The 13,580-nt window shown below is 43.8% G+C and overlaps 1 protein-coding gene across 1 annotated transcript in view; it reads right to left on the bottom strand.

Moving 5' to 3' along the window:
• ank1a (ankyrin 1, erythrocytic a) overlaps positions 1-13,580 on the bottom strand; it is a 59,022-nt gene that overhangs the window by 5,323 nt on the left and 40,119 nt on the right. Inside the window, exons 26-42 of the mRNA XM_085909649.1 lie at positions 13,436-13,548; positions 13,135-13,359; positions 12,712-12,866; positions 12,422-12,633; positions 10,161-10,365; positions 9,974-10,070; positions 9,531-9,759; positions 9,335-9,463; positions 9,140-9,259; positions 8,970-9,054; positions 8,694-8,768; positions 8,455-8,586; positions 8,212-8,364; positions 3,443-4,124; positions 2,725-3,070; positions 722-805; positions 371-517 (exon numbers count right to left, since the gene is read on the bottom strand). Of these exons, the coding sequence (XP_085765775.1) occupies positions 371-517; positions 722-805; positions 2,725-3,070; positions 3,443-4,124; positions 8,212-8,364; positions 8,455-8,586; positions 8,694-8,768; positions 8,970-9,054; positions 9,140-9,259; positions 9,335-9,463; positions 9,531-9,759; positions 9,974-10,070; positions 10,161-10,365; positions 12,422-12,633; positions 12,712-12,866; positions 13,135-13,359; positions 13,436-13,548 (3,189 nt within the window). The remainder of the gene's footprint in view (positions 1-370; positions 518-721; positions 806-2,724; positions 3,071-3,442; positions 4,125-8,211; positions 8,365-8,454; positions 8,587-8,693; positions 8,769-8,969; positions 9,055-9,139; positions 9,260-9,334; positions 9,464-9,530; positions 9,760-9,973; positions 10,071-10,160; positions 10,366-12,421; positions 12,634-12,711; positions 12,867-13,134; positions 13,360-13,435; positions 13,549-13,580) is intronic.

Raw genomic sequence — 13,580 nt, 5'->3', positions numbered from 1 at the left:
AAATGAATGGATGGATAGATGGATGGATGAGAGGATGAATGTAGGGAAAAGAAAATCAATATTGAATTCAACTAGCAACTCATAATGGATTGTGTTCAACTTTGGAGGTTCCACGCTTGTCCCACATACATCACACGCTTCTTCTTAACCTCTTTAAAATTATGATCATCATCAGAGTGAAGCTCATGCATGTTAAGCTTCTTGGTGACCTTGATAAGACTCAGGAGCTCACTCAAGCCTCACCAAGAAACATGATGTAAATCAAAGCGCTACATCAGATGACTGCATCATCTGATTTGATTCAGTCCATCTGGTCTAAAGGGAGGGCAAGGGAGTGGTGACACAACCAGCTTGCAGATCAGAAGCCCACCTTGCTGCTTTCCCGGCCCAGGATGGCGTAGCTCATGAACTGCTCGGCGTCCACCTCCAGCTCGTTGGCGTCCTGCAGAGAACCGTCCACGCTCACGTCCTGAACGCCATCCTCCCCCTTGCCTCTGCGCACCACCTTTCGTACAATCTGACACAAGTAGCGGTAGAGTGGGGAGTGGGCCGCAGACATTGTCACAATTTAATATTCATAATAGCATAAAGATGGCATCTTTCAACATAATACCAAGTTGGTAATAATAAAAAAAAATACATGGGTTTTAAGTTACCACCTTTTGTTGAGTGTCCAATAAAATGCTTTTACACAGTAACACAACAATGACAAGTGTCTGACCTTTTTAGTGATGATATTTCCATGTTCGTCCGTAAACTGCTCCTCGCTGACCTGTTCCCCCGGAAGATCTTCAGCCTCATCCCCCTGCGGACAGGAAAGTGATCAACATTCTATAAAACTACCTTTAGTAGTCATAGAAAATATTCCGGAAAATCAATTGCACTATTAAAGGAATGAGTCTCGTTTATGGGAACAGGTTTAACCTCAATGTAACTGCTTTAGAGTATTTACGATGACTTGCTTGTAGCTTGTGAGAAACACAACTGCCATTGCCATTTTTTTTTTTTTTAGCTCATCACACCAAACAGCCAACCATTCATGGGTGTTCTGCACGCTCGGAGGATATGCTCGATGGTCTGGTCACACGAATAATTATGTTGTCAGTGGGCCGAGGGTTTATCCTTTTACCACCCACAAGATCGCAATTGGTTGGACTGTTTTTGGCGTGTAATGTTAGGATTGGTCTCCTTATGAATTAACAGGGTCACGACGAGAACGTTCCTGACTTGACCCATTACCATGGATACTTATGACTTTAACACAGATACTAACCAATGTTGAGGAAAAAATGGCTGCAAAAATCTTAAAATACCAAACAGTCAATTCATTATCTGGCCTGGCACCTGGGAGGGGGTCCAAGCATATTTCAAGGCGGGAGGGGGGGGGCAATGACCTTGTACCACCACGCCAACTCCGCCATTGCGTGTGGTCCAAAACAATATCTTCAAATTCGTACATTTAACTTAACAACTGCAAAGGTGTTCCGCAGATAACAAAAAGTCAAATTGCTCTTAACAGCAAGGTCAAACATTGCAGCTAATATTCCTGTCCTCCTTCCCTGAGGTACCTTGAGGATGACTCTCCTGCGGACCACCCTTGTAGTAACATTCTCCTCTTCGTCAGCCACGCCCTCCACCTCGCCGAGCTCACGGTCAAGCTGAACGTGGATGAAGGTGAGTAGCGAGCGCACGGAGCCGCTAGCTATGTGCACCACGTTCTGACAGCTGATGACCAGAAAGGCCAGCAGCACCAAGCTGAAGAGGAGCTCTGTCACCAGGGCCCACATTGCCCCGCTTGGATCAGCCTTGGATTCGCGTAGCCCTTTGACATGCACGCCACACAGAGCTCACCAAGCCTTCAGCGACGCCTCTCCCCCCGAAAAAAACCAACCCAGCGACAGCTGCTGCCCCCAGTCTGCCTACACGGTCAAAATTTTGCTCTTTCGTTCCTCTCCTTCCATAAAGCGGGACAGTGGGCCCTTTCCCTCAGGACACGATTCCTTCCCACTGGTGAATCAGCGACACCCTGTCAATGACTTTTGGGGGGGGGGGGGGGGGGGTTCTACTCCCACCTCTCTGTTGCTTTGGCCATGTGACCTGTGAGCTTTAAATACCTCGAGATACTTTTGTGACACTGGGCAGCCACACACAGCCATTCTTGATGTAGTCATTACTTTTCACACTTACTGGCTCTTGCACGGATTAACACATACAAGCATACAAAAGCATCGCCATGATGGGCAGTTACAAATAAAGTGCAATAAAATAATATTAAAGTCTCTATGACTTTGAAATAAAAAGAAAGCCTGATAAAGTACACAAAAATTACTGATGGTCCGGAAGCAAATGTCTATTTGTGCGTCCACATTTCCAAAGTTGTGGTTGTCCTTTACAGTGCGATGTCACGAAAGTCAACACGTGGGACGGACCTGGGCGGGGACTGTGTAACATGAGTAAGACAGTGCAAATTCTTGCTATATTTGGCCCCACATGCTGTTTGTGCCCATCTTCGGCCTTGGACTGTGCTTGCTTTAAGTACACTTTGGATATCGCGGGAAGAATCTGATGCTTCTAAGAATGATTAAATTAAGTAGGTATATTGAGAAAATATACAAATTTGTCATATTTGACAGCATCTTTCCCAGTCTTACTCAAATAGGATATGTCATGGCTTACACCGGCAGATGATGACTTTGTTAGCAGCAACGCTGAGTGTTTGCTCACCTGTCCTTTGAAACGCACGTCATCCCAGGCTCTCATCTCTGGGGCCCTCTGCGGGAAGCCTAAACCCTTCTCAAACGGCTGGGTGCCCCGGAAGTGCCCTCGTAGAATTTCCGAGTGGCCCATGTCCCTCACAGGCTGCAGCAAAGCCTCTTGGGACAAATGAGACTGATCCCCATCCATGGAGTTGCAGCATGACGATATCATGGTGTCAATGACCGGTCTAGATTTTGTCTGGTTGGCCACCCAGGCCTGTGCGTTTGTGACTGGGGTCCACCCTGGAGGTGTTTGTTCTTGCAGGTAGGAAATGAATGAACTGCCTCCATTTCCACTTCCACCATTAGATGACCTGAAATGGAAGAGCACATGCTCAATGGTGATACACACTAAAATCCAGTAATGAGGCTTTACGCTTTATTTTAAATGGCGTTCTTTCCAATCCATAACGGGGAGGCCTTGAACAAACTTCTGTAGTTCCTGTCAGCCACATGCCTTAGTTACAAAATCTAACATGGGTACCACATTGGTAACCCCTGCTACAGAAAATGGCTGGATAAAAAAATATAAGATTTGGCCCACTAATAGGATACTAATTCATTTGTATGGTGTTGTTTAGGCTCGTGTTTGTGTGAATGAGCCCTCAGGCATGTGTCATGCAGTATTTAAATTGTATTTTGACACAGATTGTTTTTCTGATGGAGGGGGGCGGGGTCAAACTCACCTGTCACCATTCCGATCTGCAACACAGGTGAGACCGGGTGACTCACTGAGTCGGGCATACACCCTTTGCTGTCCTGAAACAAGAGAAAGCCCTTCCTCTGAGCCCTGACACCCTTCTCCTCCTCCTACTCCTCCTCCTCCTTCTCTTCCTCCTCCTCCTTCTCTTCCTCCTCCTTCATTGCCACCAGTCGTGCTAGCGACGGCCGATAACTCTGAACTCGCCTCTGACCCCTGACCATTGTTCAGTCCGTTAAGATTGATACCAGCGATGGTGCCGCCGAGCGAGGCCGGCGTGGCGGTGCTAAGCGAGTCAACGCCCATCTCCGAATCGTCTTCGGGTATTTCGATTGAGCCGCTCAGCACGACGCCCCCTCCGCTGGCGGCGCTGGCCCGACTGGCCGGCCGACCCAGACTTCCATAGGGCAACCCGAGCAGGCCCTCTGAGTCGTCGGCATTACTGCACTCCAGCGAGGAATCCTCCACAGGCACCAGGGATGGGGAGTTGCCCGAGGGCCACACCTGCACGTCGGACATCTCCATGAGGGTGTCCTCTTCTGTGGTGGCAATGGGCGCGCAGTCCAGGCTGGAGACCTCCTGCCAGTAAGGCTCAGCGCCCAGAGGCGAGGGCAGGTTGTACTGCATGGAGGCCGGGGACAGAAGCTCATCCTGCGCCAGCCCATAACCTGGAGTGACACACAGAAAAGCACACTGACACCCGGCCCCCCCCACCTTGCTCCCCACCTCACAAGCGCGGCACTGGGAACCTGGGAAAGGGGAGAGCGCCCCTTTGCCCAGGAGCTTGGCAAAATGGGGAGGGGTAGAGGAGGCTGAAGGTGATGGAAACGGGAAAGGACTAGGAAGCAATTACAAGACGAGCCAAAACAATCAGAGGAGTGCAAAGTGCTGAGGAAAAAAGAGCAAGGATTTTTTTTGGGATGATTAGAGGGGTTTCAGTAGAAGCAGCAGCAGACACATATGGACCAACAAAGTTAGACCGAGGCCCACTTGAGACTGATGCTGCTCTGCTGGCTGCCACCTGCAGGGAGACGACAACGGTAACAGCTCCCCCCTAAAATGGAGCTGATTCGTCCATCCAACATGCCGTAATCAAACCTCTCATCCAGACACACTACATCGCCATCACACGTCTGCATGCATTCAACCCCGCAGGTTGATCATGTCAGGCTTGGAGAGCATGCGTGCAGGCAATCTCAGTCACATACTTACAACACACACTCTTTGTGGGCTCCAAAAATTCTCATCCAATCAAAACATTTGAATTTACAGGTACAGGAGAGTTTCGATGTTGTGTTAATATTCAGTATTGAATTAGATGAATCACATTAGAGAAGCGGCTGTGGACTCAGGTCACTCCCACATCTGTGATAAATTAGAAGGCTTGCTATATATACTACAACACAGCAGCAGAAGTTCTATTCATTTTACTTTGTTATTCCAAATAAGTACCAAAACATAACTTGTCATCTGCATGAAAGTGATGAGCTGGGGTGAACTTAAGTTGACGTAAGCAAAGTAAACAGGCTGTTAAGTGGAACATAGAGCAGACAGTGAAATAGGAGGAATACAACCCACTCCCACCACAAGCATGCGTTCATGCACAGCAGAAAGAGAGCAAGAGGACAGTAAGTGTCAGCGTTTCATTTACTTCATGCTTGACAACTGCTGAGACTGCAGCAGACATCCGAGACAACTTGCGACCTCAACCACCTTGTGACCTAAATGCTACACTGCCTTTCACACTCCAAACTGCTGCAGTGACGAGTGCCTGTTGCTAGTTGTTACATTGTCGAAAAAATATGAAATTCATTGTAAAGGGCCATAGACCTTTATGTTGTGATAACAAATATAATAGGGGAAATATCATTACTATTTCACATCTTACCAGTAGTTTACAGTAAAAAAAAAATAAAAAGGAAAAACTACAACCTTAAGTTAACTTCATAAATTGCAAATAAGCAGTTCTCTGCTCCAGAAAACTGCAACAATGCAGTTTATTGCCCCTGACCAGGGTGAGTATTTTGAAATGCTGCACAAAGTTGGAGTCAGTTGTTTTGAATCCAATTAAGTACCTGTATATATTGTGAGGTATAGTAATTTCTATTCAATGCTTTTACTAAAAATCAGCATCCACTTGTTGAGATCACCAGTTTTTTCCAGCAGTCTGCAATGCAGCATGATAAATTACAGTAGTTCTCTAGCTTCCCCTCTTCCATGTAATAAATCAAAACCTATTGGAAAAACATCTGTAAAACAGATGGCGTTGACAGTGTGATCGATAAAATAAAATGAATTAAGACAGGAAAGCGAAACAGTGACACTGATGTGAAATGTACATTACTGTGCAAAAGTCAGCTTTCTTATTTTCATGAGATGTTACTCAGAAGGACAGATACAGTTACTTGGATTGAAAAATAAAATCAGAAGTCTATTTTTTACTTTATGTACAGCACTTTGCACGCAACCGTAGTTGTTCTCTGTAAAGTTGTTGGGTTGAGTTGAGAATCTCGCACCCTGGCCAGAACAAAGAGATTAGGACATATCATTCCATTGTTTAAGGTTTTACACAGGCTCTCAGTCACCTTCATAATAGATTTTAAAATTATGCTAATGGTCTATAAATCACCTTGGACTTGGGTCCTGAATGGGTCCAGGTCTATAAATCACCTTGGCCTTGGGTCCTGAATGGGTCCTGGTCTATAAATCACCTTGGACTTGGGTCCAATGCTAATGAATGAATGAATGAATGAATGCTAATTCAATATAACTCCAGTAGGCCTCTGAGAAATGCGAGCTGGAGTCAATTAGTGTTTTTTTTTTTTTCACAAACCTTTGCACAGCATTGTAAATATAGACTGTAATAAAATGGCAAGCTGCACACTCACAGGAGGACATAAATCGGCATAATAGAAACATGATGTTCACCTTGAGCCAAACAGATTGACAAATTAACAAGGACATATTGAGAATTGGGATAGAGATGTGCGATATGAAATTGATACAAATAGAGTACAACACTTTGATTGTTTACATCAAACAACCCACCAAATGAACACCGTTGACAGAGAACCAGCCAGAAAACCACAACATTCATTCATGAACACCCTTGCCATTGGTTACAAAAAAGGTTCCCCACCTTTTTCACCCAAAATATGACGACCACCGAGTGCAGAAAAGAACGTGCATAGTAGGCATGCCATGCAAAGGTACCCGTGGCATGCGTTTTCAATGCATTGTTAGAGATTATTCATCATTATTATGCACAAACAAGGCAAGCAGGGCAAGGGAAGGATATTGTGGGGGAAGAGAAAATAGAAAGGAGAGGGAGATGCACACACACGCAAAGTAGGGGAGAGAGCAAGGGTCACCTCCCCTCTCCCAGTGGGTGCTGAGTGCACACACAGCCTATGTGAGGTGAATCATTCACACAGCGGACATTTACAAACGTGGGAGTTTCAAGGCTCTTACAAAAAAAAAAAAAAATCACGAAAGAAAAATGCACAAAAACGTCGCAAGAAAAAAAGGAAAGAAAAAATATGGGTCAGAGGTCAACATGAGGTCGGCATGAGGTCAGAGTTCGGAGAGCAGTGAGGAGGAGGAAGAGTAAAGGCTGCAAATGACATGTCCACAGAAAGAGTGGAGGACAGATTCACAGGGAATGACAACAGGGCTCCCAAAATGACATTCAGTGCACCAACAGCATTATTAGTCCTTAAGAAACTCAAACGGGCCTCCATGCAACATCAGGCACGACAAGTTCATCAAAATTAAATAGGAAAGCCTCTCTGGACTCAGAGGATGCATTTTTAATTCTCTTTCTCTATATATAGTTATGACAGTCGTTCTTGGCAATAATATCAGAAATCTATTTTAAATAAAGCCTTAAATTTAAGGGAACGGGAATTGTTACAAAAATGATTATATTTTATTGTATTACTACTAATTAGATTTAAAAAAAAAAATACAATTAAAATGACAGAGCTGAAAATGCCTTTGGGAGGCAGACAGGACAAGACAAGACGGCAGTCAGATTCACATGTGATGTGATCTGAATTCTTTCTTCCTTTCTTTGCCTTTGGTTTCTATGCTTGGTTACATCTCGTTACATTGCTTCCAGTTTTCACAGAATTGCCCGTCAGACCTCACAAACAGGGTTGAAAATGGAGTCAATAAGATGTAAGGCATGTGTGAAAGAAACCACAAGAAAAAGAAGTAAAAAAAACTGCGTACTAACTCTTGATTGTCAGGCAACACTTGTGATCGATGTATGGTCTGATCATGTACAACAATGTGCTGCAAGAATACTTAGAAAGTGGATACTTGCATCTTATCTAAACAACCCTGAAGAAAAAATCATACACAACAGTAGGTAGATCTGAAATGAGATCCAATACAGGAGCTACTTCAAAAATTCTCCCTTTACAAGGATAATTATTGGCTCTATGAGAAGGACGAAAAAAGTGTCCAATGCAAACTGAGTCTTATTATCTCTGTAAAGAAAGTTTTGTTGATGCAACTCTTGTTTTTGATCTCATTAGATGCCATTTTTCCCCCAAAGAGTATAAATAGTGGAAGGGGATGTACTGCAGTAGGAGTGTCCTGAGTCCATGAGCATTTTTCTGCGGTTACTTCCTGCAAAGGTTTCAAGGCAGCATTCATACGATGAGTGAGGAAATAACAGGGAGGTCTTCAAAGCATGTTAGGGAGGAAGGTAAGATTCATACAAAATCAAATTTGGGGTAGGGAGCTCACCATTAGTCATCGCAGGAGAGAGGTGTTCTCTTTCGTTATGTCGTCTGCTGAGTTCACGAGAGCCTTGTCTGGCGGGCTGTGCTGGTTGGCCCTCTAACATGGTAACGATGTCCATGCGGTCGATGGTGTTCAGGGCTGTGTACAAGGTCTCCACTGCAGCCGTGCAAGACAACACATAAGATTACTCTCAAGTCAGTCGGTAGCTGCTTGGTGAATGTGACATTGACGGCAGTCGGCGCTGACTTTTGGCTCGCTTGCCCTCGCGAGTTGCCCACAAGTTGAGTAGTGCAGAACTCTGCTCCAGCAGGGAGTTGGGATTCTCCACACGGATCTTATTGATGTCATCCACACTAAGCTGAAGCTCACGGGCCAACTCTAAGGGGTCGCAAAAAAACAAGAGGTGCATTAAAGTCTGTGGTTGGAGGGACGACCTCAGCTTTCAAAGATGAAACGCAATATGGAAAACAATTGTGTTGACTTACCAGCCCAGCTCAGTCCCAACTGTTCTGCAATCACAGCCATTTTAAGCTCAGTCCTCTCCATGGCGCTCATCGATGCTGCAATGGGCAAAACACGTGATACTTCTAATTACGCTCATTCTTATGAGGAAAATGCCATTGAAAATGTTGTTACCCATTTTGTTTCAATTCTTTATTCATTTACTTGGTTAATCTTGCAGATTTACAACAAACATAAAACTACTTATTTCACAGTAAGCGTTTGATTAACCATGTGAAGTAGCGACGTGCGTTTCGTACCCAAGGCAGGTTCGTTCAGCGCACTGTATCTTTCTCTTAGAGCCAGCGGGGTCAAAGTTCGCCTGCGGTCTTCACTTCCAATAACCTACCAATCAAGTACACAACAATGACCGTGGTTTAAAGATTGAGAGAGAGAGATGATGTAGATGGTCGCGGATTCTGAGTTGTACCTTGATACATGGAGGCATGGTAATATTGAGGTTACACAACACATGTTGACTATCTTCATACTTGGTGGTCTTGCGAAGGAATGACAGGAAGCCCGTGTGCTCTTTGCTACTATCCCTCACCTTGCACAAAAGCACAAAAGAAGCAATGAAGACACACTACTGACACGCTGTACTTTTAAATGAACAGTTTAACACCTTCACAGAAACAGGAAGTCTGTTATCTCTAAAGGCCTGGAAGCTGAAGCAGCGAGGCTGCTGGGCGGCCTTCCGCACTGGGATGAGATTCCCGGAACATTCCAGGTGAAGCGGCATTCCTTCCATCACCTGTGAGACGAGTTAGCAAGATTTTCTAATTCTGCTTTTAATGCTTTTATAGTTTTAGCCGACCGACCTCGATGTCCCTGCTGCGGGCCACTTCTGTGAAGTTCTCATGCTGTTCCAGGGTTTTATCCATCTTGTCGTCCGTCATGCAGTAACAACGCAGGCGGCCTTCGCGTAACTCGTTCATCTTGGCGAAAACTACAAACTTTGCCATGTAAGGTACAGCTGACAGCTCTTTGTAGAGAAGGTTGGCAAAGGAGACAGACTCTGCTGTACGAGGACAGTCCGCCAGCCAGAACCTTAGAGCCACAACAAAAATGTGGTACAGTAGATGAATTACATCCGACATTAGGTTAATGGAACATTGAATGTAATTGTTTTGTTTTTTCTAATTGCTACAAGAGGGTCCCCAGAGTGCCAGCTGTTTTTAAAGGTGTGGTTTTAGCTCCAGCTCTTGTACCTAACCTTGTCAACTGTGTGTATGGGTGGTTAAATGTAACCAGGTGACCTTACCGTGCAGATACATTGGTTGTAAAACTGGCACATTCTTTTGCATAGACAAGCTTAGTTGTGCCAGTGATGTCCTCCCATTGAGCGGCAGCTGTTCCACCTGAGAAGCACAAGATGCGATTTAGTTGACCATACACAACTCAAGCAAAATATTTTCAACTTGTCTTCATTATGTAGGAGCATATCCTACCTATGACAGAGCAAAGCAGACGCAGACTGGTGGTATCGCCCTCCCCAGAGTCTCGTGGGCTTTCCCGCCAGGACGGAGGCAGAGGGATGCGGAGGCCGATGGGTCGGTGGAACTTTCGGCGCCGAGGCTCCACCGTCACCACGGGGCTAAAGTTGGCTTGGTTACCAAGCAGCTTAGCTACCAACTCATCTGGAACGGGCTGAGCCTGAGGTCAAATGTAAGTGATGGAGAAGTGGAACACCCCAAGGGTGCAGAAGTGATGAAGCAAGATGTACAAATGTGATGGAAAGAGTCATGAATTCAAGAGAGGCAAGATGGAAGGAAAAAAAAAAAGGTGAGAGCAGAGTAAATAAAAGAAAACAAACCTTGCTTTGAATAATGCGTCGAGAAAAATCAAACCAAACCGTTTGTACAAGATAATAAATCATTTTTATTGTGTGAGACTTGATATCAAAGGTTTCTAGATATTTTCCCAACAAGGAAGAAACATAAAACATTTCTAAAACAGTAACATAAACATACAACTAAAAAGTGGGTAAAATTTAGGACCACATTAGTAATTTTACCTACATTCGCTTACCATTGACAACATGAATGGTAGTTTTAAGTTAGAAATAAAAAGAAATTCTGCTGTCTGACAAGAGGAAGGCCTATAAATACTATTTACTGTCGCTGAGCCATTGAAACCACATGGCAGACATTACCTCCTCAATACTATTTTCAAGTTTCCAAACAACTATGATTTTTTTTCCCCCCCTAACAGCGCCAACAGTTGGTTTAAAGTGCATGATAATTTGGTGAATTTGTTTCTTCCCAAAACATGGATATATTCAATGCTTAATTAATAGTGTTACAAACACATGGTTGCCTAACTGCACAAGCGGCCATTTTGATGGTCTATTCTTACAGAGAGGATTTATCTCGGACTAGTAACTTTAAGGCAGTGTTCACATAGATGAGTGAGCAAAGCTACAAATTTAGGAATTTGACTGACATAGTACAGAAAAACCATGGTGGTAATAGGGATGCATGTTAACTAATGGACAGACTATCGGACTGATATAGGAAAAAATTAAGTCATCACATTTATTGGTTTGATATCAATAAAAGTGGAAAAAAAAGTGCATATATGTATCGTGTGTAGTATAAAAAAAGTTAGTGGTATTGGTGGAAAATAAGAATAATTATGCATCCCTTAATTGCATAATTTTAAAATGTTTGCATAAGCCTATAGTGATAACATTCACAAAATGAGCAAAAGAATAAAATAAAATCACAGTATGAAGTCAAATAAAGGTATTTTGTCCTTATTAAAAATAGCATTTATTTTCAAGTGTGTGTGGTCCTTTGCGGCCCCCCAGTACCATTGATAAAAAAAATAATTGTGGCCCCCTCCATTTAAACTGCCTATCCCTGGTCAACAATTTCATTAGATTAATATAATATATTCAGACATTATACATAATTATATTAAATATATACTATTTATAACTGGCATTCCTCTTGTAGTCATATTTGTAAACTAGGTTTGTCGTTGTATCTAATTATATCAAACATATATAATTAGACTGTTAAATGTATCGTTGTATATTTTACTGTACAGTATGATGAGTATGCTTCTAATCACTGCTCAACACAGTAAATTTTCGGACTATTCTTCCTGTTTCTAACGTCTACAAAGAGTATCTGGACTGGTCCAGATGATCATCGTAGGGAGCAAACAGATACAGGAGATTCAAGGTCCCATAAAGTGGGAGTTTACATTATTCAGAATTTGGTATGGGCACATACATCAGGCTGTTGTTTTTCAAAATACATGAAATCAAATGGCAGAAAATTATAACAAACAATGATGAAATACATTCCCAGGTTAAAAAAAGGTGTGCTTTTTACAATATATGGACATATGTGGACAGGTCAAGATATTTTCAGAGAAATTTTGGACACGAGTCTAGAGTTTTTGTTTTTGTTGTAACTGCCAACCTTTATAATTACTTTCATTTTCACATCAAGAAAGGTGTCCCAAAATCTATGTCCATACAGTGTAGGAGAAAGAAAAGAGGAAAAATACAAGGCCACAAACAAGAGTCCTATAGTCTAAAGGTGCAAAGTGCATGCACTGTGTGACGTTGACAGCAAAAAAATAAATAAAATAAATCACAACCATGCAAGGCAATTTATAAATATGATGAGGACTTTGTTCAACATGCTTTTCATGACTGTGTCCTCCTTCCTTCCTTCTCCTCATCGTCCCATCTCACCTGAAGTCCCAGACGGACTCGCTTGGTGACCGCCGTCTCGGGAAACGTCGCCTGGACCAGCGGCACCAGTTTGCTCGTCAACGAACCTCCCTCGGGCCCGATCAGGTCGCTCTCCTGCTGGACCCGCGACACGACGGCAAAATAAAGCGGGAAGTCGGTTGAGATGATGCGGCGAATTCTCTTCTTCACGAGTTCCTCCTGACTTTCCAAGTCTGCGCGGATAAGAAGATGACACGGAATGATTGGCCGCGGTCATGCGTGAAGACCTTCATCATGTAAAACATTCTTACCCTCGTCCATCCCATTGAGGATTGTTTCAAGAACCTCATCACCATAGCGATTGCGATGTTCTTTCCACACAGATCCATTCTCACTCCTCAGCACCACAAGCTCGCGATCGCCACGACTCAGAGCAGCAAAGTGAGGGATCTCCACAATCACTGGTCTGTCACACAGAATTAGCAAATACATTCTTTTATGAATACTTCTTCATGCATCATTTTACCATTTTATAAAAAATGTATTTCTGTAATCTTCTATCCAACCAAAGAAATCAAATCAAAACTCCAGTTTCAGCCCATTCCCCTCAAATAGTAGGTTTTAGAAAAAAATCTATTGTTCTAATTAATTTTATTGCAATGTCAGACCTGATCTTTTATCAGAACTTTTGCTTGTGAAAAAAAGTCCAAACTGAAGACCAATTGCTTACTCACCCGAGAAACTGCATGCTAGCTGGGCCGAGGGAGATTATTCTACTGGCCAGGCCCTCTCCCTCCACAAGCGGAGGTGGGCTGGTAAGCTTCTGCGGCTTTACCAGGCGGCAGGTGATGCGGGTGGGAGCCGCACATGTTCTTGGGGGGATGATAACCCGCAGACCATTGTGCCTACTGCCTCGCATTGAGCCGCCACGGGCATCCACCATGAAACTGACCAGAAACCTGTTGTTGGACCAATACACATTCTTTTCACATACTGATCGCAGTTTAGGATTGTAAAACGTATTTCCGAACTGACCCTGTGTGAATGGGACTGGCGACCGGGCTGACATTGTCTGATGTTTCAGTTGCCGGGCTGCTGGGAATCAGAGAGTCTTCATCGTACTCTTTTGGCAGTGGGAGTGGAGTGTGCTGCAGACAGAAAAAAAACAACCCCATCACCA

Source organism: Syngnathus leptorhynchus, chromosome 4 (assembly GCF_054491065.1).
Source record: "Syngnathus leptorhynchus isolate UIUO chromosome 4, UIUO_Slep, whole genome shotgun sequence".
Classification (NCBI taxonomy): domain Eukaryota; kingdom Metazoa; phylum Chordata; class Actinopteri; order Syngnathiformes; family Syngnathidae; genus Syngnathus; species Syngnathus leptorhynchus.
This window is presented reverse-complemented; position numbering and strand designations above follow the sequence as displayed.